This window comes from Melospiza georgiana, chromosome 3, assembly GCF_028018845.1.
Source record: "Melospiza georgiana isolate bMelGeo1 chromosome 3, bMelGeo1.pri, whole genome shotgun sequence".
Classification (NCBI taxonomy): Eukaryota; Metazoa; Chordata; class Aves; order Passeriformes; family Passerellidae; genus Melospiza; species Melospiza georgiana.
This window is the reverse complement of record NC_080432.1, coordinates 109,257,604-109,284,629: the sequence shown is the minus strand read 5'-3', so window position 1 is coordinate 109,284,629 and position 27,026 is coordinate 109,257,604. Positions and strand designations below refer to the sequence as shown.

Below are 27,026 nucleotides of genomic sequence, written 5' to 3'. Positions count from 1 at the left end.
AATAAGTCTGAATAGTAGTATTTCTTTCACCTCACAGGAATAATCTGCACAAAAAATCACATCATAAAAATAGATATAGTAATTATTATAGAAATAGAGTAAATGTTGCTATTATTATAATAAACATAAAGATAACCGTAGTTTTTGAGCTCAAACTTATGTCAACCTTAAAATGCTTGTTGGCATGTACTTCAAATAGGCTTAAAAATGCAAATTTACATCATTACTTCATTAGATTTGTGGTGTATTTATTTCAAGTGTAAAGGGGGATCAATACATTTTTTCAGATAAGGTGGTAACAGATTTTTCTGATAGATGCACTTTAGACCAGAGTTACTGGTGTCATTGAGCCCATGCATAATTATTAAAACACTGAATATGTCACTTTGTGTGTCTTTGATATAATAATATCAAATAATATATATATATAATATATCAAGTAATATACTATATTACTATATTTGATAATATAGTAATATAGTATATTACTACTGTATGGTCATACTGGGTTATCATCTTACTCCCACATCAAAGAGCAGTTTAGGTTCTTACTTGTCTAGATGATGGTCAGCAATGGAAATTGATGACAGAAGTGTGTGAAATATCTTCTATCTTAGTTGGTCTCGCTGGATGCTTTCCAGATCTCCTAAAGAATAAAAAGGTTTGCAGAAAGCAGTACACTAGTGTGATATGTTTACAGAAATGTAGTATGGGGAGATAATTTAGAAGCCCTGAAAATTCTAGTTTTGTACAGCTTTAAAGGGCCTTGTATCTAGATGACCAGGTTCTATTTTTTAGCTTTATTTAACAGAAAATTGCAGATTTACTACAGGGTTTCAAGTAATGAAGTAATGGAGAACAATGAATGTGATGATAAATAAAATTTGGATTCATAATCATATTACTTCTCTTGTACTATTCTAGTACCAAAATGCATAAATATTTATTTCCTGAATAAACAACTGGATTAATAGTCTAGCATTTATCACGAGTATTGGTTGTGTCTCTAAGAGTAGACTCATCAGTTCCCATTCTTTCCTCACTTGTTGTGACACCTTTCCCTCTCATCCCCATTATCTCCTCTCATTGTGGCTGGCTTATGCAGGAGAGCAGCCTTTGTGAGCAATGGGTACAAATAATGACCTTCAGACTTACGTATCTTGTTTTCTTTACACAGCACTAAAAAGGCAGGAACAGAGTTTTGAGATGAAGTGAAGGAATTTGTTTTCAATTTTGCATGGTTTACTACCGAGCTTCATATACACAAAAGAAACTTCCTAGAATTTTCATTAGCTCTACAAAAAATATTAAAATATATTCAATGATTCATCACATATTTTCCATCCTTAATTAGACTGTTACTCTGAAAGCAAAAGTAATTGTCATGGAAGAAGACATCATAACCTGGTTATATCACAACCTGGCCAAATTCAAAGAGCACACAGTGAACTTATTTCTGATTCTTCGATCAACCTGAGACTTATATAATAGTCATTTAAAGGGCTGTAATAATGTAATCAGTGAATGTAGTTAAATTTTGTGTGAGCATGTAGAGACTTGTGTTTCTCCTTTTGCCAAGATACCCCTGACACTTACCATTCACATTTGTTATCAATGTTGTGTTTTCCTGTGAGCTCAAGGAGTCCTCAAATGTTTGCTCTTCTTAAAAAGGTCTGGTGTTTCCTCTTGTTCTACAAGTAGTGACTTTGAATAACATTTTTTAGGGTTTTTGATCCTAGATGAAGTGGTTTGTGTTAGACATGAGACCTTATTCAGCAGGAGTTTTGGGTTTTAGTTCTGGTCACTGAAAGAAAAGGGCCAGTAGAAACAGCTACTCATTCCTGCATGAGGAACACTAGACTGCTCTGTGGGCAGGCATTGCATTCATACATCATTTTTCAGTGTCCATCACATTGGCTTCAGGCATGTTACTGCTGCAGCAACCTGATACTATTATACAACTGCTCAGAATGACATCAGGAGCTTCAGAAGGTAATTACACATTGCTCAGAAAAGTCCCTGGTCCAGCATTACCAACCCACAAACAACACTGAGATTGGCTACTAACCTAGCATTGCGTGGAATTTAATCACAGTGGACTACCACACCATCTTCCTGGATTCCTGTGTTGTGCAGAACTATTACTTTTCTCAGTCATCTTGCACTTTCTAGGTAAGCTCATCTTTTGCAGAAGTCCAGTTTTCACTTCAAAGAATATCAACAACAGACTCTTTGCAAATCTCCTTGAATTCTGTCTTCCAGTGCTTCTTGTCAATCACACATTTCAAAATATGCATTTTATTTTACACTTAGCATGTATCTAATCTTCCATTAGCCTCTAGCAACTGGGTTTTTAAATGTCTTCTTTATATTGAAGAGGTATTTAGAGTTTTTCTCCACAATCAAATCACTATTCCATTAATTTCTGAAAAAATTCCACTGGGGCCTTCAGTTCCCATGCAAAGAATTTTCTGAAGTCTTCAAATAATTTTGCTGTGTTGCTGTGTATTCTTAAAAATTTCTACTACCTATAGTTTACAGGCCACATGAAGCTTTCCAGACTCTGGCTTTATTATGTTAAATGCAATGAATTTTATATTTCCAAAATAATATTCCAAATGTTTTGAGAAGCAATGCTTCATTTCAGTTGGATATCTCTGTAGAAGGGATTTTCCCTGAACTTGGTGCATTTTTTATAAATACCATTTTTTTCTGAAAGTTACTCCCTTTTAAAAATATAAATACCTCAGGGAATTCCAAGAATTTTCTTAATGTGAAGGATCAAGGCAATTTTATTAGATGGCTATACTGTGAAATCTAGACAGGATGATTTTGCATTCTCAGCTGGCCTCTAGAAGAGCCAGGCCCAGCACACAGCTGAAACACACAGCAGTTTGTGCAGCAGTTTCTGCTTCTTTACAATCCTCTTGCTGCCTTCTTGAGCTCCTGTGGCTGCATTTCTCTTCACAGAGAAAAGCAAGGCACAACTTCCCAAGGATGTTCTGAGATCCACATTCTCTGAACCTCAGAGAAAGAAAAAACAATTCTTATCTCATTTACTGCTCCTGTATGCTAGAACAAGTGGAACGCATTGTGGAAGATTGTTTACCTGAAGGGAATTGGTAATTGGATTCTGGTGTGTTTTGATTCCTTGACCAATTGAATCCGGGTGTGTGTGTCAGGACTGTGGGTGACCAGTCACAAGATTCTGTGCAGTTGAGTGGAGTTGATGTTTGTGCAGATTCAGTGTAATACAGTGTAATATAGTATTGAATAATATAGTATAATGAAGTAATTAATTAACTTTCTGATATCCATGGAGTCAGATGCATCATTTCTCCCCAGATATCGGGGATGCCCTGCTTTACTATAAGCTTCTAGGCACTTTTTCTGGGATTTGGGCACTTTTGGGAAGCCACTGAGGATGCCTGATACTTCCAGGTGAGGCTCAGGTAAGGGTGGCTCTGGCAGCTTCTGACAAGCTCTGTCCTTGAGCAGCAGTGCCGCAGCAGGGAGGTCAGGCCAGGATGAGGCCTTTGTAGGAGCAGTTTCTGCAGCCATGGCAGAGGCAGCCAGGAGATGCAGCAGGGGGCTCAGCAGTTCGTGCAGGAGGGCACAAAGAGGCCAGCAAACCTTCTCTGTCCAGCATGCACACCCTTAGGGATGGTGCTCACAAGGCACAGGACCCAAGCGCTATGGAAGGAGCAGTGACAGCTGTTTGCTGCCAGAGTTTCGTACCCAGATGGAGGACACAGCTGTCTGTCCATAGGGCTCACACAATACAATCCTCTCTTGGTTATTTTGAATGGTCATGGTGACTGGGAGAGGCTCCTGAAGACTGGAAAAGAGCAAATAGCACTTCTGTCTTCACAAAGGAAGGTGCAAGGAACTACAGGCAAATAGGCTTCAATCCCTGGCAATGTGAAAGAAGAAATCTTCCTGAAAACCATTTCCAAATATATGGAGGACAAGAAGGTGATTGGGATAGTCTCCATGGATTTATGAAAGGAAAATTTTGCTTGATGAAATACCTTGCTTTTTAATATGATGTGGCTAATTAGGTGGATGAGATGTGAGCAGTGAATGCCAACCTCAGCTTTAGCAAAGCCTTTGACATTATCTCCCATTATCTTCATAGCCAAGCTGACAAAGTACAGGTTAGATGGGTGGATGGTGAGGTGGATTGAAAATCATCTGAAAAACAAGGTCCAGAAGTTTTTCATTAGGGGCACAATGTCCACTTGGAGATGAGTGTACCCCACTGACGGGGCTGCTCCTAGAGCCAGTAGTGTCCAGTGTCCTCATTAACAGCCTGGACAATGGGGCAGAAGAAATCAAGAGCAAATCAAGTTCAACAAGAGCTAATGCAAAATTCAGCATCTTGGGAGGAATAACCCCAGATATGAGCATACACTGAAAACAAACTGTCTGGAGGAAAGCTTTGTGTAGAAGAACTCTTTGGACAATAAGCAGACCATGAGCCAGCATCACATCCTTGTGGCATAAAACAGGCCAACAATATCTTGGCCTGCATTTGAAAGAGCACTGCCAACAGGTCAGGGGAAATATCCTTCCCCTTTGCTCTGCTCTGGTGAGACCACCTCAAGGAAGACACAGATTTCCTCAGGGGTGTCAAGGTGCAACTGGAGAAACTTCTGTGGAAGGAGAGACTGAGAGCTGGGACTCTTCAGCCTGGAGGAGGCTCAGTGGAAATTTAATTTTAATCAGTGTGTAAATGTCTGATGTGAGGGAATAAAGGAGAAAGACACATTCTTCTCAGTAATAGCTGGTGACAGGACAAGAGGCAAGGGGTAAGAAATCTTTAAAAAAGAAAAAAAAATAAAACCCAGAAAATTCTATCTCAACACAAGAAAGAGTGTGAAGTTCATCAAATACTGATGCAGGCTGCCCAGAGAGGTTGTGGAGTCTCCATCTGTGGAGATACTCAAAAGCTGAGTAGACACAGTCCTGGACAATTGATCCTGCTTGGGACAGGGATTATACTGAGTGATCTTGAGACTTTGCTCCAACCCAGACAATTCAGTGGTTTTTATGTGACTAGCTCTAGTTTATTCTCAGCATAGCTACAAACAACTTCATTCTTATGGATTAATGCAAATTTTTAAAAGTCTTTTATATGTATTTAAACATTTCTCCATCATGGTGGAGTGGTTCCAGTGGTGAATTGGGTTAAAGCATTTAAAAATATTCTGCAATATCACAGCCATGTCCTTGACTTTAAATTCCTTGGGATTGGTGTCCTTGAGTTGCAGGTGTCCTGAAGTAAATATTTTTGAAAGAACTTCCTTATTTCCAATAGTTGTGTTTATAATACCAAAGACTTCACTTAAGAGGAAGTTATTTTAGCATTATCTTAGTAATAAATTAAATACCTCATAAAACTAAGAATCTGTTGTCATATCTAGTATTTCAACATTGATTTTACTAAAATTACATATTTGGAGGGACTCTGTGGAATTACAATATTTGCCTTATGTTAATAATCAACTTATTCTCTGAGGTTACAAGTTTTTCTAATCAAGCATGAACAAAGTTAGTTTGACAGAGTGGAAAATCTTCATAAATAAATGAATGGAGAGCTGTTAGATTTTCTTAACATAATTATTTAGAGTGGCATCAAAATTAATTTAAATTCAGATTGCATTTATCTGATTTATAGAACATTAATATTTCTTTGACATAATTTCTTTTCTAGTTCAGTGAATAAATGTTGTACTTAACCAATTATAAAACAAACCTTACAGAACAATGATAATGTCTGCATTGCAGGTCAGCCTCCTGGCACAATGCAAAACATTTTCTTCACAGCTAAAGCTCTGGAGTTTTGGAATCTCTTTTCATCTTCTCAGTCCCTGACTTTGATGTAAGTTGTTTTTAAACAGGCAAAGCTCCAATCTGATTTCATCTTTAAGTTAGAGCTCTGTATGTTCCTTCACTCTGACATTTAACAGTCCAAAAATGCTTAATGTAAAACAGTTTTTCTCCCAGAATGTCTCCACATTGAAATACATATCCAGTAAATTAGGATACAGCTTAAAAATATTTATTTTTCCCACTTTAAAAATTTAATGAATGGAATTTAAAAATGGCATTTAAATATGGAATGAAACAGTTGTGATTTAGAAAGCTGAAAATAGATTTTTCAATTGGAAAAATTCTTTTTTTTCCATTGTCAATTGCCACTGTAGAAATTAAAACCTAACTTTTAATGGAATGGCAGAAATGGTGTAACTTCTAAGAGGTTCTTTTAGAATTTCAGACTCTCTTCCAAATACTGTATTTTTAATATTTCTTTTAATGTCTATTAGCCAAAGGTGTAGAAATATGAGAGAATAAGAAATTATATCTAATAATGAAAATTAAGGTATAAACTATGTAAGTATAGTTGAAAATTATTTCTTTCTGGTTTTGAAATGAAATTGAATTTTTATGGATACACTTGAAAAATTGTGATGGATTTCATCTAGTGATTTTTTGGCAAAAGAGGTCAGGGCATTTGACTTCTTGGCATTGCTGTGCCTGTTTAGGGACTTAGTTTTGTTAGTTAAACTCATTTCAATTTTATGTAGCCTGGCTAAGCATTCCCTTTAAGCATTTTAATAATGTCACAATGAAGAAAGTAGAGATTTTATAAATCATTCCTAAAATGAATTTGGAAACCCAAGACTGAGTTCAGGAAGGCTTCTGCATCAGTGAGGAGCTCCCTACTGACTTTTCTCCCAAAGAAGGGATTGGGCTCTGTGTGCTCTATTCTTCTGTGAGCCACATTTCTGTGAAAGGTTCTAGTGGGGTATGGTGAACAGTCTTGCACTTGAGTTCTGTAAATGTTTTAATTTCTTGCCTTCTGGCCTTATTTCCTGTGATTTTTGTTCAGGTTTAGCATCTCATACAGAGGTTAATTTGTAATATGCCGGTTGCCATCAGACGTCCTCAAGGCCAAAGTTAATAGGATTGAAGAAGGGATTGTACAGTCAAATCCTAACAGTGTATTGCTGAAGTTAACGAGGTTTCATTGTCTGCAACATGGATTTTCAATTTAGGGGAGAGACTATCCCAATTCTTGCTGTAATCTGAGATAATGTGGGCACTGGAACTGGCACTTGGCATCTGTAGGTCAGGCACTGTGAGACAGGGGTCTTTAACTCCACACTCACCTCCTGTTTTGGTTATATCTGTGCCTTTTTAAGGCTGGTTTTGAGGATTAACCAAGAGAATCATAGTGTAGCTTGGCAAAAAAATTACATAAACCTCATTAATTTTGCATAACTACGGTAGTTAAGACTTTAAAACCCAGATTTTTCCTTTCCCTAGAACTATTTCTTGTTTTGAAATGTGATGATGTGTTTCAAGAACCACTAATTAGCACTTCCCCTTGAAAATTCACATGGGTTTATTCTAAGAACTTTTACCTTCATACTAAAGTGTAGAGTCTTTAAATTATTAACTCCATAAATCATGTCAGTGTTCCTACATAACTGCTTGAATTTATCCTTAAATAATCCACAGTTTATTTTTAAACACTAGGATTAGAGATCTTACTCCTCTAGAGAGATGTGAGTAGACAGATATGGCATGGTACAGCAGGGGGTTACAATACAGATTTTGAATTCTTGTTTGAATTCTTGCACTGTGTGCTGGACCTGCAGCAGTGCCCAGGGGCAGCAGTCAGAACCAGAGCACAAATCCTGTGGGAGGATGGCCAGAGCTCTCTTCTGAACAGCTTTCCATCTCATGTCAGGCAAAGCTCATCAAGTCATTTCAATTCACAGAAGGGGTGAAGGAAAAGAGAAGTAAAGAATGCAGCTGACCACATACTTCAGCTAGGCACTCAGCTGGGTTTCCTGAAGCATATAATCTCTCATTTTCTTTATTTTTAGTATTTTATCTTTTTTTGCCCCTAACCAAGCAGTTATTATTTGAATGATTTGTCATTTGAATGATCCAGCTGAAGTCTGTCCTTTGGGAAAGAGGAAAGTAGCCTGCTGTACAAATTAGTTGGGGCAGGAGTCAAGGGAGCAGCATACAATAGCAGGAACATTTAGAAAACTTCTTATCACTTTGATTGGCAGCAAAGATACATGCAGCACAAAGGAAATAGTCAGCAACTGTTTTGGTCTCCTTCAGGTATTCTAAGTAGGATTAGACAACTTGTTGACACCACATATCTTTTTTAAGTGAATGTAGGTGGTAATGCATTTTTTATTTAGTTAAAGGAACAATATGATGCCTAGGACATTTATTTATAATTTGAGTGGTTTTAGAACCTCAATATTTGCTCAGTGATCTAAGCTAAATGAAGGTAACAGCCCTCCTGTGTGGGCTGTCAGCCCTCTGCACAGTGGCAATAAATACAGCTCTCATGGGGCTAGCAAGACCCACAGCTGAGCAGGAGATGGGAACTGTGGCTCTCTGCTAAGCCCACTCTATAAACCAGAGAGGGCACTGAGATGTTTTTCACTTCTTTCTTGCCAGAAGGATGACTCAAAATCAAAATGTAAATATTTAGTCATGGTCTGGCTCATGGTCTGCCCAAGGCAGCATCATAATGGGCTCGTCAAAAACATTGTTCTAATTGTTTTAATTACCCTAAACAAAAACATAAACCAATATTTTCTACTTACACTCTTACTATAGTAAAATATATATATATATATTTCCCCTGCTGATGCTGAAAAGTCATAGAGAAGCAGGAGTGCTGACAAGTAGGGGGAGTTTTGGGTATTCCTGACATTGAAGTCTCTGTGTCTGAATGACATTGCTGAAAGGTAGTGGCCTTTCATACATTTCTGTATTAAATTTAAAATACCAGACAGGTTACAAAGGTGCTTGGAGGCAAAAAAAAAGGACTTTTATTACTCTATAAAAAGCTTATGCCTCATACTGATCTGTGTGGTTGTTTTACATGCAACATTGTATAATGGCTAATAATATAATGATGGGATAAAAAGTGGGACAGATGTTTCCTCTGTGTTTCACTGGGTATGTGTTTTAGTAACTAATAAATGGTGGAAAACAACTATCCCCATTTTTTTTATAAGTGGGTTGGTTTTTTTTTTCAGAAAATTAATCAAGTTTTGTCTTTGTTATGTCATAAATCATATTTTAGTCCATCTTGTAAACAGAGATAAAATTGCCTTCCCAACATATTCCCTGTTTTCCTGTGTAATTAACACCTCGTTCACAGTTGTGTCTGCCAGTCAAAGCCCTGTCTTCTTCATCCTGACACTTCCTTGATACTTTGTTTAGACTGCTGTGACTTTAAGTGTCATCCTCAGAATACTTTAGATAAGTTCAAACAGGAAAAGGAAGGTGCTTCAAGAAGTCAACACTGTAGATCATTATAACTTGGAGGGACTATTTTAAAAGTATGGAGTAATTTATCTTTGTTTATTACATTATTACCTCTCAGTCTGTTTTTCCTTCTTTCTAAGGGAAGTTTATTGTTGGTTGTTTTTTTTTTTTCAAGTCAGGAAGTATCAGTTTCCACCTGTATTTCCGGAGCAGAGATGAGTCCAAGAGTACGGATGTAGCTCTGCAGCCTCCTGTGCTTGTGCATGTGTGCCCTGGCAGGCCAGGCAAGCTCCTCAGCTGCTGGGTGAGCAGCATCAGTGAGCTGACCAAAGCCAAAACCTGCCCCACCTGCAGTTCTCCTGCTCCACCAAAGCCAAAACCTGCTGGCTGAGCTGCCAGCCTAGCTGGTCCTGGGGCTGCAGGGTCAGTGCTGCCAGCACAGCAGAGGATGTGCTGGGGGTGGGTGTTGAGGGCCAGCAGAGCCTGGAGCCCAGCCTAGGCACCTAGGACTGTATTCTGGCTCTAAAAATTTACCCTTAGCTGCCCCAGTTAGAGCTCTGCATGTGCAAGTACTGGTGGGATTAAACAGCTCAGCACATGACACATGTCTCAGTTGTTAAGACCCAGGAATTTGGCACTCCAAAAATGCTGAGGTGGTTTTGTTTCACTCTGACTGGCTGAGGATGATGATAAAACCGTGGTGGCAGTGTACATGTTGTGTGGCACAGCCCAATGGCTGAAACACATCCACACAGTCTTGGTTCTGTTTCTTCTTCTGCTTGAAGGGCTTGAGATACCTACCACTGCCAGGAGAGTCCCTGGCTTCTGGGCAAGAGGTTGCCCTGGAGAGCTGCAGGGTGGGAGGGAGAGGGATTTTCCACCCTTGCTGACATCCCCTCGACACAGATCAAGATTAATGAAATGCACAGCATGAGAGTGCTTTCCTACAGATCAAGGCTCTCACCTGGAAATAGCAAAACTGGATTTCTTTCTCTTCCTGAGAGTACTGCTGCAGCCTATGTGACACTGTTATTCAAGAAACCACAGAAGCAGACTTAGTAGTAAGGAGCAGAGATTACTGAAATATGCCTATGTGTTAATTGTGAACCATCAGCCAGAATTTTATTTTTTTCACTTTTTAAGCCAAGTTTTCACCAGGACACTCCCCCTAATGCTTAACATTAATTTACGTTTTCCAAATGCAAGGGAAAAGTTTACTCTTAATGGATATAACATTTTTTTTCTTTGCCATTTGCACTTGGATATTAGTTGTTCTCAGCTGTTGTTTCTAAAAAATGTGCATCAGATTTCAGCTTGGCAATAAAGATGTTAATTCCTGCAAATTACTTCCATTTTTATGTTGATCTTCCTATAAAAAAGCATATGTGAAAACAGTTGTTCAAGCAAACTCTGTACTAAAAAATTGTAATAGTTACATATGCATGTGTTTTTTAGGAACTGAGTGCAAAGTCTCCCTTAAGTAGACTTTTATGAACTTTATGTTTTAATGCAAATGATTTTGCTTGTGCATTATATATACACAGATGGTAGTAATTGCACAAAGAAGGTGAGTTGTGTTTGCAAATAAATCTCTGGCTTTTGTGCTCATTATCACATCCCAGAGAATAAGGTATGTGTGTTTGTTAATTGGGTTATGTAGCACATATGTACTGACTGTGCTGCAGCACAGTTTTACATCCCAAGCTCCAGTGTATTCATACAAATGTGATTTCTTTATGCCTCATCAAGGTACTTTATTAATAACCCTATCAATGCACTCATATTTGAGACAAAGCTTTAAAATGTGACATTGTTACTGGGATGGAGATACAAATATAGTTTGTTATAACTATTAAAAACAATGCTAGAAATACTCATATTAGTATTACAGTGACTGATAGAGAGTATTCATTTTGGATGGATTTTGTTGTTGTTGTTTGTTGTTGTTTTTGGGGGTTTTTTTTTGTTAATATATAAGGCAACAAATCTTTTCTTAAAATTCTTATTTCAAATCAGTCCCTACCCACAGCATTTATAAATGTCTGTTGTAATTTTTTTTGTTTCCAGGGCAGACGAGGCAAACCAGGCCTTCCAGGAAAACCAGGGCCACCAGGACCTCCTGTGAGTAACTAATGAGGGGAATGGGAAATTTTCACTATGTCCTTGGGCTTTGTTAACTCTTTTATAGCAGGTTACTGGATCATAATTATAGTTTAAAATAATTGATCTGTGTGTACTCTACTGTATCAAACACCTACTACTGGTAGCCTGTTGTTGCAGCATTAATAAAAGGACTGGGTCCACAAGTAGGAGGGACTACACAGGAGGGAAAGAACAAGATGGAAACTTCAGCAGAGAAAGCAGAAATTGGCATTTCAAAGAAAGACTGGCCATGTATGCTAGCTGTGAATACTGTGCTTTCATTCCCTTTGCAAAATGCATGATGCTCTGTAAAAGGGATAATTTCTGTCTCAGAGGGGTAATTTGAAAGATGAAGGACTGTGTGAAGCATGTGCCAACTGTCTGAATGATGGGGAGGATTATACCCAGCACTGGAATGAGCACTCAGCTGTAGTTCAAATGAGTTGACTGAAGAATTAAAAAGATTAAGAAATACATGACTTTATGAAAGGATTTGTAATATGGAGAACTAAAGGGTTTAGCTCAGATCTAAGAGGTTTGGGATTTTCTTTTTCTTCTCTATTTTTTTTTTTTTTTTGAAAGAGAAAGGATTTAAAATTCAAGTCAGGCATGAATGTATACTAGTCTTCAATGAAAGCAGCCCTTTTTGTTAGGGGAAGACTTGATCATATTTGTAAAATTCTCTGTACATTGTATTGTAAAAATGCTGTCATGCACAAATGCAAAACAGCTATTTGTGGATTAAGTAAACTTCTGCTGCTTTACATTCTTAATATAAAACAAAAAACATTATAATTCCTTCTTTTACTTACCTGGATAAAGGCTAGTGGTTTATGTATCTGAACATTTGATTCAAATGTTTCAACCTGGTCTTATATGTAGAGCAGAGAATAATGCACTGCTGCATGGGATACAATGACTAAAATGAAACAGATGTCATCTACCCTCATCCAAAACAAAAACTGCATACATTTCATAAATAATTTTTTCTTGCAAAATGTGTTCAGAAATAGGTGTTTATGATGGAATTCATTTATCCTGCATAAAACCAGTTAAAAATCCCTCCCTTTCACTCTTTCCCCTGGCATACAGTCATATTGAAGCCTTGCTTCTTTGAGTCCTTTGCACAGTGCTAATGCTGAAATGGTATTGCAGATTGCAGGAGGCCAAACAGAGGGAAGGACTGATGCAGAATCTTTCTTAATACAAGTGCCAAATATAACCTTTAAAGGATAAAAAAGCAAACCATAGCAGAGGTCACTGTTAGACCTAATCTACTTAGCATTTTGTGAGCTAGTGAAAAGCTGTTTCTGCGTTACAGATTTCTGCCATCCTAGATTTGCTGGCAGGTCAGGCTTGTGAAGATGTATGATCCTTGACAGATATACCAGAAATCTTGAGAGGAAGCTAAATTGCACTTCTATTACTGAGATGTAGCTCAGATTTTCTTACAGCAAGTGGAAAGCTCAACTTTGTGAGCATGGGAACATCACTACAGGGAGCTCTGTGTTGGGTACTGTAGCCTAGGACTACATACAGAGAAGCATTCCTTAAACAGCCATGGCCTAAATATTGGTTTGAGGTATTTGTTTCTGGTATAACTCTCTTGATGCACTCCTTGCTTTGAACACAGCCATACCACCATCTTGTGTTCCTCTTCCAAGGCTGGGAAGATAACACATAGAAAAGGCATTCTCTAAAAGCAGTAATGCCTGCTAACATGCATTGGCAGGATCCCCATACTTCAAGTGCCACAGCTTGTATGCACCAAAAAAACTTCAACAGAATCCATCATTCCCCCTCTCTTTCTCAATGCTCAAACTATATTCAGTTTTGCTGTGCTTCCAGGTGCCCTTCTCTCCCAATAGTAAGCAGATTCTCCATGCACATGGATGCATGGTTAGCCCTTTCTTTGGCTTTCCCAAAGTGCAACAGAGCACTCACACCTGCAGGGTGCTTGCTGTCATAACTTTGGCCTACACAGCACAGAGTGCTTAAAAGATTGGCTGAATATGTAAAAATTAGACTCTCCAGAATAAAAAAAAAGGGTTTTGGCTGGCATTCAAAAATATAGGAAATTTGTTTTTGAGAAAAAGGAGATTCAGTCATTAATTGTTAGGGTAGCTACAGCATGAAGTGTGTGTTTGAAATTAATAAGTTTACCTTATTTATTTATCAGTTTATGCCATGATGTTAAGTATTTCATTTATATATTAGAACAGTCAAAAAAAAAAACCCACAAAAATTGTGATAAGAAAATACCATACTCAGGGTATTTATTATAAAGGACAGTCCTAATAACAATGTGCACATACAGGGATTTGTGGGAAAAGATTGTGGTAAAATTAAAGAAAACTGGAAAGCTGCAAAAATTGCAGTCAGCATACATGCTGTGCTTTCATGTGACAGGAGTGTAAAAGCACCTGCTAGCAGTCAAAAATCTACTTGTAGCATGGCAGCATTTTAGACTTTTCTAACCTTCTGCCAATATCTCATCTTTTTTTCTTTTTTTTTCCCTAACCTAATTTCTGGGGACTTTTTTCAGTAAAATTAATGCTTGGTGTAAGTTTCCAATCTCTTAACATCATCTGCATAGCTTTGGTTAAAAACTATCACTGTCAGAAACATAGATTGATTGGCATCTAGTAATGAAACTGTTCAGTTAAAGTGGGACTTCCTATGAAATTTCTTCCAGATATAATTTCTTTTGTGTAATTTTTTCCTTATCCTTTCTTTTATGTTATTTTTTTTTCTCTTTGGAACAAGTTCTGTGCCCATAAAAAGGCAAGGAGTCAATGAGGAATTTTATTGATCAGCTATAAAAAATATTTTTGTAAACTTATGGAATATATTCCTCCTTTGTATTAGTTTAAAGTCTATTACATATTATAGACTTCTAAGGTGTTCTTTGATTCCCTACTGGTTCAGAATTGGTAGTATGCATCCTTGATGTCTGCTGTTGGTTTTGATTACTGTCCTGTTATTTCAGTACAGGAGAGCCCAGATGTGAGCTCACAGCGTCTCAATCCAGCAGGTAGCAATTTGTGCTGAATACAAGAATCCAAGTGGAGCAGCAGCTCCCTCTAGTGCTTTTTGACCTTTTCTCCACTTTAAAGGCTCCTGGATAGCAGGGAAAATCTTCTGTTAAACACACCATTCACTTTGCCCTCACAGGCATTCTGAAAATTGTGATTGTAAAATCAATATCTCTGTACCCTTCAAATGTATTTTATGTATTTGCCTACTTCCATTTTTCTTCTAAAGTCTTCTGAAAGAGAGACTGTCACATGCTGTTACCCTGCTCAGCATGGCTCTCCACTGAAATTGAAATGCTGATTTTATGAAACAAAAAGAATTACTATGATAATAGGATGCTTTATGGTTGTAAGAACAGCATTTTGATCTGAGTGCAGAACTGAGCTGGTTGCTTTCTTCTTCCATAGCTGCTAACTAAAATTCCATAGGATTCAGCAACACAGGATGGGGTCCCTGATGTCTGTCACTGTTGAGGTTGGGGGTTTATTGATTATTTATTTTTGCCTTGACATGAATCATCAGGTATAGCTATTTACATAGATGGGCTAGAGAACAGACAATAGGAGTTTTACTCATTTCTCTATTGAGAGTTAACTTTATCTTTCCTATCCTAATTTTCTCTGTCTCTACTGAGACAGAACTGTTATGACTGGAGTAATTCCATTTCTTAATAAGCTTCCATTTTAGTGGATTAACTTGTTTTTAAAATCAAGATTGATAATCTAGAGTTGTGCTGCAGACTTGCACCAGTATAAAAAAAATTATTTGAGATGAGTCTGACTTCTGCCCAATTATTCTTTAGCAGAAGTGAAATGTTATCAATGCTGGCTTGTAAAGGTTAGAAACATGAGGGCTGCCTGTTCTGGGCAAACACAATCTTGTCCAGTGTTGCTACCTGTGGCAGAGGTGGGAAAGCAACCTAGGTTGTGTTAAATCACTGGCTAGGAAACTGTAATTACAATTATTCATTCCCTTAAACTGATACTTCCAAAGCTAAGCTATTGTTTTCAACCAATAGATATACTTGATTCATTTCACATTGCTATAACTTTTGAAGCTCATCATTCAGGTTATCATTTACCTTTGCAAGAGGCTGAACTTCATATTTTTTATCAATATGTTTGCTTGTAAGATGAGCTTTGTGTTACTCCCTAAAGTTTTAAATTAAAACAGGGTTTAATTTTTGTCTGCATTGCATGTGATGCAGTAGAGGAGTTCACTTGAACTTCTCCATTTAATTAATTACATGCACTTTTGTTGCTGTGATTCAATACATATGTCAGTGCCCCCAAACTAGTTATCTTAAGTAGCCAGCAGTTCACCTTGGAAATTTCATTTCCTCTGCCTCAGGAAATACTGTCATTCCTCTACCAATATTTTGGGAATGAGTGAATGTTATCACTTAATTAAAATAAAGAAGAAATCAAAGCAATGATAAGTGAAAATTGTCAGTAGCATTTCTGGTTCTCCTAGACTTTCAGCTGCTTCTTAGAAGACTATTGGAAACACTTCCATTTTAGTATGGGAAAGGCTGGCAAAGGTTGGTCATATTGCTTGTTTCTATGCATAAATTTTTTTTTATTCATATCAAAATGTAATTTCTTTCTTATGTCCTATTGTGAGAGACATCATGTTTTCATCATTCTTTCCATTTGCTCTTTGGAATAGTTATGCAATATTGTACATCTGCCCTGATGAGTTTCATGAGGTTTTGCATTAAAATAAACAGAAAAACTGGGTCTTATTTTAATGGGCAGACACCAAAGTGAAATACAGGGATAAAGTAACTGCACTGAGTCACTTGCAGACTGTGTTCTCTGAAATGGCCTATTTTTGAGAGGCAACCAATGCAATTTACTTGTTACCCATTTTATGCATGGACTGTGAGATTGGGTAGATTTTTTCAACAGTCTCATCTTTACAGAAATGTAGGTGAACTATAAAAGTTAAGGGAGGAAAATGTGTTGTAAACCCCAGTAATTTCACAGTTTGGAGCTATTTCCCTTTAAGCACCTGTGTTTCTATTCCTGCCTTGTCTGTAGAAATAACATCTGAAACCTGTTTGCAATTTTGGGAAACAATCAGGACACATTTTCAGTTCTTTTCTTATTCATACAACTCTACTCTGTGTGCTTCGCTTTTCTCAATTACACAACTTGATATAAGAAAAAAAGGAAATCCTGCTCAAGTGAGCTTCAAAGTGGCAGATGTGCAAAGTTCTCATTCAAAAGCTAGAAACTTCTGGTAGAATAATTCTTCAACTGTTTTTAATTTCATTGCTTCTCCACGTTCAAACCAATGCTGCTGGGGTTTTTTAGTCTGTAGATACTTCAGAGTAGACTGTGCAACTATATTAGTGTAGTGAAACTATGGAAGAAAAGAGACTGGGATTTGGGAAAAAGTCTTGAATAAAAATATCTTCTGTTGTTGTACACTTGTTTTACTAGTATTTTTATTATAGAAAAAAATCTAGAAATATAAAATTATTAAATTTATATCAATTTTTGGAAAACAGAAATACTAAACTGGTAATGCAAAGGCTGTGGCATAGTCAAGAATGCAACCCAAATGCCTAAAGTTCTCCTTGACTGTCTTAGTCATGAGACAATCTGGGAATTTTTGAGGATATGCTTGTTTCTCATAACTGTGCCAATGTACTTTTCGTCCTGTCAAAAATTATTTATTTATGTACAAATAATATCTGAGAGTTTGGGGTTGATGGCAGCATTCATTTCTTCCTGGGTTGTGTGGCTGCAGCAGTTTGAGTTGTGGAAAAACTGTAAAAGAAGCATGATACATGATGTCAAATGCAAAGGGAGAGTAAGTTCTTATTTTTGACTCTCTGCAGGATTTCAGATTTCTCCAGGAATCCTGGGTTAAAGGATTCAGTACAGCAGGTTTACAGTGTTGATGTTGAGATGTCTAGGCAGTGTCATTATGCTTCAGTCCCCGTTCTGAATTGCCAGCTTTATTATGGATAGCAAAGTAAAAATTCTGTCCTTAACATCAGAAATCAGAGTGGAGTGAGATCTTTGTGAAGACATCATGACCAAATTGATCTTAATTTTAACATAAATTTGAAGTGACAATTCACTTCAAACTAACAGAAAGACACTTTTGTCTCCCAGTTTAGGGAAGAAAGAGGGAATGGAACACCTGAGATGTTTCAAGTGGCCTCCAAGTTTGCCTAGTACCCACACTAAAACAAAAGCTGCAGAGGATAAATTGTAATTATAAAAAGCCCCAGAGGAGGAGAGTTGCTTTTGCACCCTGTCTGTTTTACATCCAGGTCAATCAGGCTAAATTACTTACTTGATATTTTGTAATCTTATAAATACAGTCAAATGTTTCTTACAGCCATCATGAGTGGTTGTTGTTCATATTGCTTTATGTGAAAGCTTCAACTCAAAGAGAATAGCTACACTAACTTGTAAATTTAATTGAGGCCTAAGAACTGATGGTACTTTCTGTGTTCTGCTCCATCTATCAAACTTAAAAATGTCATTGAGGGCATGCTTTTTGGCAGAATATGCCTAAAAATGGGCAGGTTTAATGTCCAAAAATGCTTTTTCCCGAGCACATTTTTCGGTGTTTCTGTCCTAAATGTTAATTTGATCAGAAGTTCCTTTTACAGTGTTTAATTTCTTGATGAAACATGTGTTTAAGTAAAAATTTGCAATGCTAATAAAACTAGAGACTTAATATTCTGGAGAATTCTCACTTTCCTCAATTTCACTTGATGTACTCCCAGGTTAGACTTATAGCTGTTCACTCACACTAGGAGCTGCTTTACGTCAAAACTTGTGCTTCGAGTTAGTGGAGAAGAGCTTTAAAATGCTGCAGAAAAAGAATATTGTTCATACCAGAAGGAACTTGTATTAAAATTTATATGGATTTAATTGCTGCCCGGTCTGACTGACCAGTTCACTTGAAAATAAGTTGCTGGTCTTCAAAATTCAGAGATTTAAAAACTAACTTTCTTCTTCCTCTGCGCCAGAAAAAAGAAATAATGAAGTTACAGAAGATAATTTACTGTACATCCCCCCCCAAAAAAACCCCCAACTTTTACATCTCCACTGCTTTTTAAAAAAAGATATGCAAACAAACATAAAATTTGTTAAATTAAAATGACCTTCTGATGCATATTTTTTCCATATAGGGCCCATCTGGACTAAAAGGAATCCTGGATTCATTGAACAAGCATTATAATGAGGTATGGAGATTTGATTTGGTGTCTGTGTGGGTTTATGACTAAGTAGTATCTAAGGGAGAAATGATGAAAGTTTTGGTTCCTCATTCCAAACCACTTTCCAAACCTAATTTCAAATTAATTCAAAAGGTAGTTTCTTTCCGGTTCCCTTTCTGCATCCCTCTACAAGTTTCAGTCCACACTCCAGTCACATTCCTGCCTTGTCATCTATCCTGCTGCCATGTGTCTTGCCTCCCATCCATCTTCTGATTACTTGGTTTTGACTGGTGAAACTCAGAAAGGAAATGTGGGGACCACCTGGCTGTTAGTGTGAAGCATCAGCTCCCCATTTCTAAACTTATTTGCTTGAAACTGAATTTGACATTTCTTTCTTGACCAACTCTACCATGATTCTAAGAGTAAAATAGAAAGACAAGGAGACATAATTTAAAAAATATCTGCCAGCAGTCCATGAGAATTGTCCTTATGTTTGTATTACAGACTAATAAAAATACTGTGTCAATTATAAAACCACCTGCAGCAAAAAGAAATTAAAAGACTAAAAATGTTAAAATTGCATAGGGTTGTGTTCACCTTGACAAAGCTTTTACATTCTTATTTCAGGTATTTCAAGTCATTTAAGCTGTGGTAGTGTCTGCCGTTGTATGAGAATGGAGAAGTTTGCTTAATTGATTTGGGAGTATGCAACTTCTCTGATCAGAAAACCATTTTGTTCAAAAATTCAAGATGCACTATTCCAGCATTATTTCCCCAGTACAGTGGTTAATGTGTGTCAGTACAGTGGTTAATGTGTGTATCACAACTTAAGTCATGCAGGTCAAGCCTGGAGGGAATTAATTTATTTTAATATTAGAATGCATTAACTATACATGAATAGAATGCACATGTATTCAGGGTATTTTTCTTATTTAGCATTCCCAGATGAGTGCTAAAATCTTTCCTTGAACAGGGATTCTGGAGTTAAATTCATGTCAAAAATACCTTTCCAGCTGCTTTTATCACTGAAGTGATTTCTTTGATATTAATTATGATATTTAATCCATCCCAAATCAGTATATCACCTTAGAAGCATGTATTGGGAGTTAAGCATAGAGCATTTTTTATGCCTAGAGATGTAGTTTCTGTATTGGTCTCCTGTTTCATGTACATGCATTGAAGTTTTACATATTTTGGCTTTCACGTTTGGTTTCCTTACCAGATTCTTTTTCCTGCCAAAAAGCTTTCACTGATACCAGCAATGTTTTCTCTATTGATACCATATTTTTTGTAACTCATTCCCCACCTCTGCCTTATCAATCTCTTTAATCGTGATAGTCTCTCTAAGGTTACTTCTGCAAGAGGAAATATAAACAGCGATGATCTCCAGGAAATGACACACCTCTGTCTCCAAAAGTTGTGTTTCTTATAACTATAATGCTCTAAGTAATCTTAAGGTGGATAATATTTCCTAACTAACAATCTTCTGGGAAAAATGTAGACCAGATGGTATGTGTCTATAAATTAATTATCTTTTAAATCCTGGATAACTTATCAACTTTCTTCTTACTTCAGCTGTCTAGTTTGAAGACTTTAATGACTCTGTCTTAAGCAATTAACTGTTCAACAAGGAAATGCTGTTTGATTCCAGATGAAAGAGGAGTTGATTTTCTGATTCAAGTAGAAGGTTCTAAATATACAAACTTCTAGTTAAAGTTGACTCTTAGAATCAGCTTAAGTCTACAACAACAAACCTATTAATTCCTATACATTTTAGGATGGGATTGAGATATTCCCACCAAGGACAAGACAAAGAGGTCTTCAAAGAAAAAACAGCTTCTCTGCTTTCCTATTGATGCACTTAGGCAGCTGTATGCACCAGTAACTTGTTTTTTCTCCATGCTGTTACATATTGTGACAGAAGCCGATTTTGTCCACAGCACCTTGGAGACATCAAGCAGTCTTTCACATTCCAGTATTGAATTTGCAGTGTGCCTCAGTTATCATTAGTGAAATGATATTTGAGTGATACTCTGGGGTTTTTGAGGTTCCCTACAGCACAGGGAATGGTGGTGTCATCTTCCATCATTTTATCCAAGTTTTAAGGATGTAACAAGGTATTCTTTCGGTTGGGTGTTTAAAGTGTTCAGGTATTGACCACATTTTAGTTGTTATAAGTATTTTCACACCTTTCTTTTTTTTATCCTAAGAATATTAGTATGGCTTCTTTGTGTTAGTATTTCTAGGAGCCATGAGAAACTGATACCAAGAAATGTGTTGGCTCTTAAGGCCCATCATAATTAACAATGCTTTTTTCTGTTTTTCTAATTTCTCTGTTTATTATCCGATTGTTTGCAAGTTTTCTAATTGCTGTATGGCAATTTCTGATTGCTGTAATAAGTATTGGTAATTGCACAATGTATTTAAATAATTTATTGCAAGCAGGATTTTTCTGGGTCAGCATCAATCACTTTATCAGAGTGATTTTTAAGGAGGCTGGAGTGCAAGCCTTTGGAAGCATAATTTACTTGATCCATGTATACAGTGAAAGAGCACTATAAATACAACTGCTGATTGCAGCAGCAAATTGTGCTGAACAGCAAACCAAGATCAGCAGTCTTTCCTTAATGAAGGTGAGAGGAACCTGCTGAGGATAAGTAGTAGCATTGATCCATAATGGGGTGGGAGACAGTGCTGGAGCATTGCTGCCCTCATCCTTCCTGTGTGCCTGTCTTTACAGGTGACTGTTTTTATATTCCTTCTTGTTAAGTCTTTTGGATTTTCAGCATGAATCAGATGCTTCACATGTGTTCAATAAACGCATTTTTGTTCTCTTCTTTTTGCCAAGAAACTAGTTCTGCCCTGTATGTAACATTCCTTCAGAGATGGATACACAATGCCTCATGATTTGCACTTTTATAGTCTCAGACCTTGTTACCCTTTGCTTGGGTCTTCAAGGTCTCTGTTTGTCATCCTTCATACTTACCAGTTTTCCATATGTAGATATAATGTTGTTTAGCTGAACTGGCTTCTAAATATCTTTGGAAAGGGCATGTAAATCAGTTTCATCAACAATGTTCTCCAACACATAAAAATAGAAAATGAAATCAAAACACAAAGAAATTGAAACTATAACATAATCTGGTCAGGAAATGTTTTGGAATCACTGTAATTTGTAGTAGTTTTAGACTATTATGGGATAATTCAGCATTAACTTTCTAAGATTTTTTTTGCTTTGGTGTATTTTACCAACATTTGGTTTTAAGGAGCAAATTACCTATAAAAATGCAAAGGGTAATTGTTTGGTCTAAAAGCTTTTTCCCCTTTTTTCCCCTTCATATATACAAAAAAAAGAAACCACAACTGAGTATAAATCATAACTTTTAGCGTACTCACAGTAACAGACACCTGGATTCTCAGCCCAGTGGTGGTCAACTACTTCTCATCAGTACTCAGGTATCTGGGTTTCTGCATCTTGTTCTGAAGGTGGTTTTGATAATTAGTATACTCACAGTGTTACAAACCCTAAACACCAAGGAGAATCCATCAGGAAATTAGCATTTCTAAAATAATTATTGATTTTTTTCAATTTATATTCAGTTACCATGTTCTGAAAATATTAACACAGTGTAAATGGCACATTTATTCATTGTGATATTTTCCCATTTTAGAACTATGGAAGCTGGGATATGACAAGGGGAGTTGGCTTACTCAGGGTTCCTGCTCACCCCAGTGGCATGTGTTCTAGGATTGGGATTCCCTGCTCTTGACAGGAGCTCATTTTTCAGGGTTATTGGGTTTTGGTTTTTTTTCCATTGTCATTGCAAAGAAACATGTTCCCCTTAGGATGTCTGACTTGGTGAAAAGGAAACCATTTGCTTTGTGTTTTATTGTGTCTTTGCCTTGTACAGAAGAGTAAATAAATGCAGTGCAATAACAGCTGAGCAAGTATAGAACCTGAACCTTCTGGTCCTTAAGTCTGTCTTCCTTGAGAAGCAATGTGAGGAGCCTGTTCCCTGTCCTTTGTCTTTCTACTGTCTTTCTACTGGAGTAGACTTAAATTAGATCTACGGTTTTTTTACATTTCATGGTACTCAAAAGTAAAAAGCTTTCGGTTCTTTTTCATAGAAGTTGGGGGTTTTCTTCTTTTCTAACATGCTTGAGAAATGCTTTGTAACAATGACCATAAAAATATGTTATACGTGTTGAACTTAAAAAAAAAATCATAGATTTGCATAGCAATAGGTAACATAGACATTTGTCTTTTATGCTTTTGTTCATTTTCTGGTAGTGTGGCAGGAACGTGAATGCGTGATAAAGGATGTGGTCTGCAACACATTACCTACTTGTACTGCATGGGCATTTATTATTATTCCCTTTCTAGTGGTAAATTAGGACTTCTGAATTTACAGCTGGTTAATTACAATAAATTGTTATGGTAAACAAGTTGTTACTGGAACTAAATGGTGGCATTTTCTAATATTTGTGGTAATATTTCTTTCCAGAGTGACACAAGACTACTGGGAATACTTGGGACCCCTGGACTTAAAGGCCAGAAAGGAGACATTGTAAGCATTTGGGATGAATTTGGAGAAGTTTCAAAGGGCCTACCCACCTGTCCCTGCCACCCTCAACACAGTGCATTTTATTTGATTTATCCCAATGGGCTCTGAAGGAATAGATTTTTGAGATGACTGGCACTTTGATCTGTGTAGACCAATATTCAACTCATTGTGTTATCCTGCAGAGGCAGCATGTGATCCTTTCTCCTTTAGTATAAATAGAAAGGGGAAATGCTGAAGGAATTATGTATGGTTTCTATAATGCCATCTGAGAAGTCAAAAGAGCTGCCCTGCCAGTTATGTGGGAAAGACTCTGAAAAAGTTGAAATTCAGAAAATATTTTGGATAGTAAATAATGAATATTTAAAGCAGTTTCTCTGTAGCGATGAGGCTTTCTATACCAAAAATACTCACAGACAGCCTCTAAAAATTACATGGAAATCTAATTCTGAATGCATACTTTATTGTTTATGTGTATCTGTCCTGTATAAAGAGCTCACTGATATTTTAACAATTGCATGCCTTTCAGACTTTTAAGAGAAGAGAAAAGTGCTCTGGATATGTGACACAATTGACAACACTTTATTGAGATGCCTGCAGATCTTCTATAGAAAACAGCCATTTAAATTCATTTGCAGATGTTTAAGCTTGATTTCCATTGTAATAATCGTTAAGATTTTGTAGCCCACACAGAAAAAAGTACATTTAAAGAAGAGGAGGGGGTTATTTACATTTGCCAGAATACAAAGATTTTAAATATAATTAATTTTATTAAAAGGGTCAAAAAGGAGAATTGGGAATGACTGGTGCAAAAGGAGAAAAGGTGAGTTAATTCCTTACTTCTGTGCTCATGTGCTAGAAGTTGATGCAATGTACTGATTTTGAATGAAATCTTGTAAAATATACCGGAGATCAAGGGAAAATATGTGGGTATGGGAAAAGTTGTCCGTCTCTAAATGTCCTTAGACTTTATTCAAGCCCCTTATTGGAGGATATTTACATAGGCAAGTAAATTTCCCTGATTTACCAGCTCACCAAACCTTTAGCTTTAATAGCATTCAGACTGTTACTTAATGCCTATTTAAAATTATTTTTATATATATTTATGATCAGAGGCTGCCTAATTAATTAGGTGACAGTCATACTTTTTCAAGTTATGATCTTCAACATCTATATGAAAAAACAAGAAGCTTTAAATTATTAAAATTTGCACATTAACATTCTTATTTAGTATATTTTAGTTTAAGCATAAATTTTACAGTATGATTCAGAAGGTATTACTTGGGAGCAGAATTGTATTTTGCTTTTCTAGGAACATGTGCTGTACATTGTTCTACTGATTAATAGTTGTTTTCCCATTCAGCTGTGAGGCTTCTTGATTTCTTTGGTCATACCTATATATTCCTATATAATTTTCATGCAGGCAGAAACAGTATTTTTACTCCATTGATACAACAGATTTATGATTCTGTGTGTTATAAAGCACCTGTGCTTGAGAATTTTTCAGATTTGGATGCAGGATTACTCTCTTTAGTTCATGTTCTTGACCCTCCCTTGAGTTCCTGCTTGAAGGGATCTTGAATGTCATGGTCTTGGCATTAAATCAACATCATCTCTCAAGCAAACTTTCTAATACATATATTTGTATTTCAGACAGTTTTAAAATAGCCACATCTTCCAGGACTCTTCAGCAAAACTAGACATATGTGCTATTTACCATTTTAAATAAATCTGTTAACCTATTTTCTACTTTTCCTTAGGGAGAGCCTTCTGAAAAAGGGGACAAAGGAGACCCAGTAAGTATAAAATGTTTTGAATATTCACTGCTGTGAATAATACACAGTTGAGATTACTGTCACACCATATTCATTCTGTAATTCTTTTCTTTGTAGACATCCACTAGATGCAGGGATTATGTGGAATAGCCTATGTATTGTCTCCTTCTTACATCTCCATCAAGGTCTCCCAGGTTATAAATAAAAAACAGAGGTGCCCTGATTTTCAGCATTTCTGTTGCTGGTACTGTCCATGAACTGAGTTTAGAGCATGTGCTTTTTTTTTTATTCCCTGAAGGTTTTTTCTTTCAGCTTTTCCAGGAAGTTTTATGTGGCCTGAACTGTGCTGTTTTGATGCCACTAGTGTGGCAATTAACATCAGGCTGTTCTCATACAGCTGTTTAATGTGTGCATAACTTTTTTCTTATTTTGAGACAAATTTTCAGAACACTCATTCTGTAAGACTCTCTTTACCTATGTTCCGTGTTTGTAATTAGTTTTTTTGTCCTCTCTTATGATATTTGATCAAAACCAGTTGTGCTTTTAAATATAAAACTCGAGGTTACTGAGATTTTTTATTAACATATTATAATAATCAGAATAAGTCCTACTGTAATAATATGTGGGCTTGGAGGTGAATATTGGTTGCCAGTAGAGATGTAGTGGTGATGAATAGACTGGAAATGCTGCTAAGGAAATGTAGTGTTTTCAAACATTTTTCCTTTAAAACATTGGGAAAACTTGCAGAAGAAATTAGGTTTCTATGTCTTTCAGAGTTTGCAAAAGGCATCAGAAATTATTTTATATTTTCTCAATATTTAAGTCTGCAAACTGCATAACAATATTTTAGGGTAGCAAATTAAGCTCTTATTTGATCCTACTTTAATTTCTAACTTCTTATAGTTGCATTTACTATTTTCAGGGAGAGACTGGAATGGAGGGATCAAAAGGAAATAAGGTATTTTTGGACTTGTACATACTGTATGCATTGCCAGTATACTTAGCTGATACTGGGAGACATAGCAGTAAACTTGGATTTCTTTGTTTTCTCAAACAAAATCATTAGGGTGAAATGGGAGATCCTGGACCACCTGGTCTTATTGGAAATCCAGGATCAAAGGTAAGTGAAAGTTATTTCATCCAATAACAATTGCATTCTATGCTGTTATATAACAGGACACTGAAGCTATCAACTCTTTAGCTAGTATTAATGGGCAAAGAATGCAAATAATTTATATCAAAAGTTTGTGCTTGGATCATGACTATTTTACATAAAATTTACATTATACATTAAGTTCTTGTTGCTCTCAGCGTCACACAGAAAGGAATATTCAAGCAACACTCAGGTGTTATTTTGTCACTTGAGAATATGAGCACCCATTTTGCAATTAGAAATCCTCTGGTAGCTGGGTGAATTCTCTTTATGCTTAGTGAGGCAAGGAGCAATCACTGCCAGTACTTGAGCAGCTCCTTTGTTTAGTCCTGTGAGGCAGCAGGAAATGTTACAGCAGTCATGGCCTGGCTTTGAGTCTGTCCTCACAGGCAAACCTCAGGAAGTGTGGCCTGCATGAGTGGACAGCGAGGTGGATTCAGAACTGAACAGCAAATACCAGAGGCTCATAATCATGGCACAGGGTCTGGCTGGAGGCCTGTCCATGGTGGTGTCCCCCAGGGTTCAGTACTGGGCCCAGTCTTGTTTAGTTGGTTCATCAAGGATTTGGATGAAGGAACAGAGGCATCCTCAGCAAGTTCCCTACAACACAAAGTCTGGGAGGAGAGGCCAATACCCCAGAGGGCTGTGCAGCCCTTCAGAGGGACATGACAGGTTTGAGAGATGGGCAGACAACTGTCTGAAACTCAACAGAGGAAAGTGTAGGGTCCTGTACCTGGGGAGGAATACCCATAGGGGACAACTTGCTGGAGAGCAGCTCTTTGGAGAAGGACCTGCAGACCCTGGTGGACAGCACCATGAGCCAGCAGTGTTCTTGTGGACAAGAAGGCCAGTGGTGTCCT

General features: G+C 37.0%; 1 protein-coding gene across 5 annotated transcripts in view; it reads left to right on the top strand.

Annotated features, from left to right (window-relative positions):
- The window catches only part of COL19A1 (collagen type XIX alpha 1 chain), a 178,865-nt gene that overhangs the window by 109,184 nt on the left and 42,655 nt on the right, over positions 1 to 27,026 (top strand). For all 5 annotated transcript variants that reach the window (XR_009114228.1, XM_058019508.1, XM_058019510.1 and 2 more), the window contains 7 exons: positions 11,380 to 11,433; positions 18,650 to 18,703; positions 23,182 to 23,244; positions 24,017 to 24,061; positions 24,999 to 25,034; positions 25,936 to 25,971; positions 26,080 to 26,133. Coding sequence is in view for 4 of the 5 variants with exons in the window: in XM_058019508.1 (XP_057875491.1) it covers positions 11,380 to 11,433; positions 18,650 to 18,703; positions 23,182 to 23,244; positions 24,017 to 24,061; positions 24,999 to 25,034; positions 25,936 to 25,971; positions 26,080 to 26,133 (342 nt within the window). In the remaining variant the exon portion in view is untranslated. The remainder of the gene's footprint in view (positions 1 to 11,379; positions 11,434 to 18,649; positions 18,704 to 23,181; positions 23,245 to 24,016; positions 24,062 to 24,998; positions 25,035 to 25,935; positions 25,972 to 26,079; positions 26,134 to 27,026) is intronic.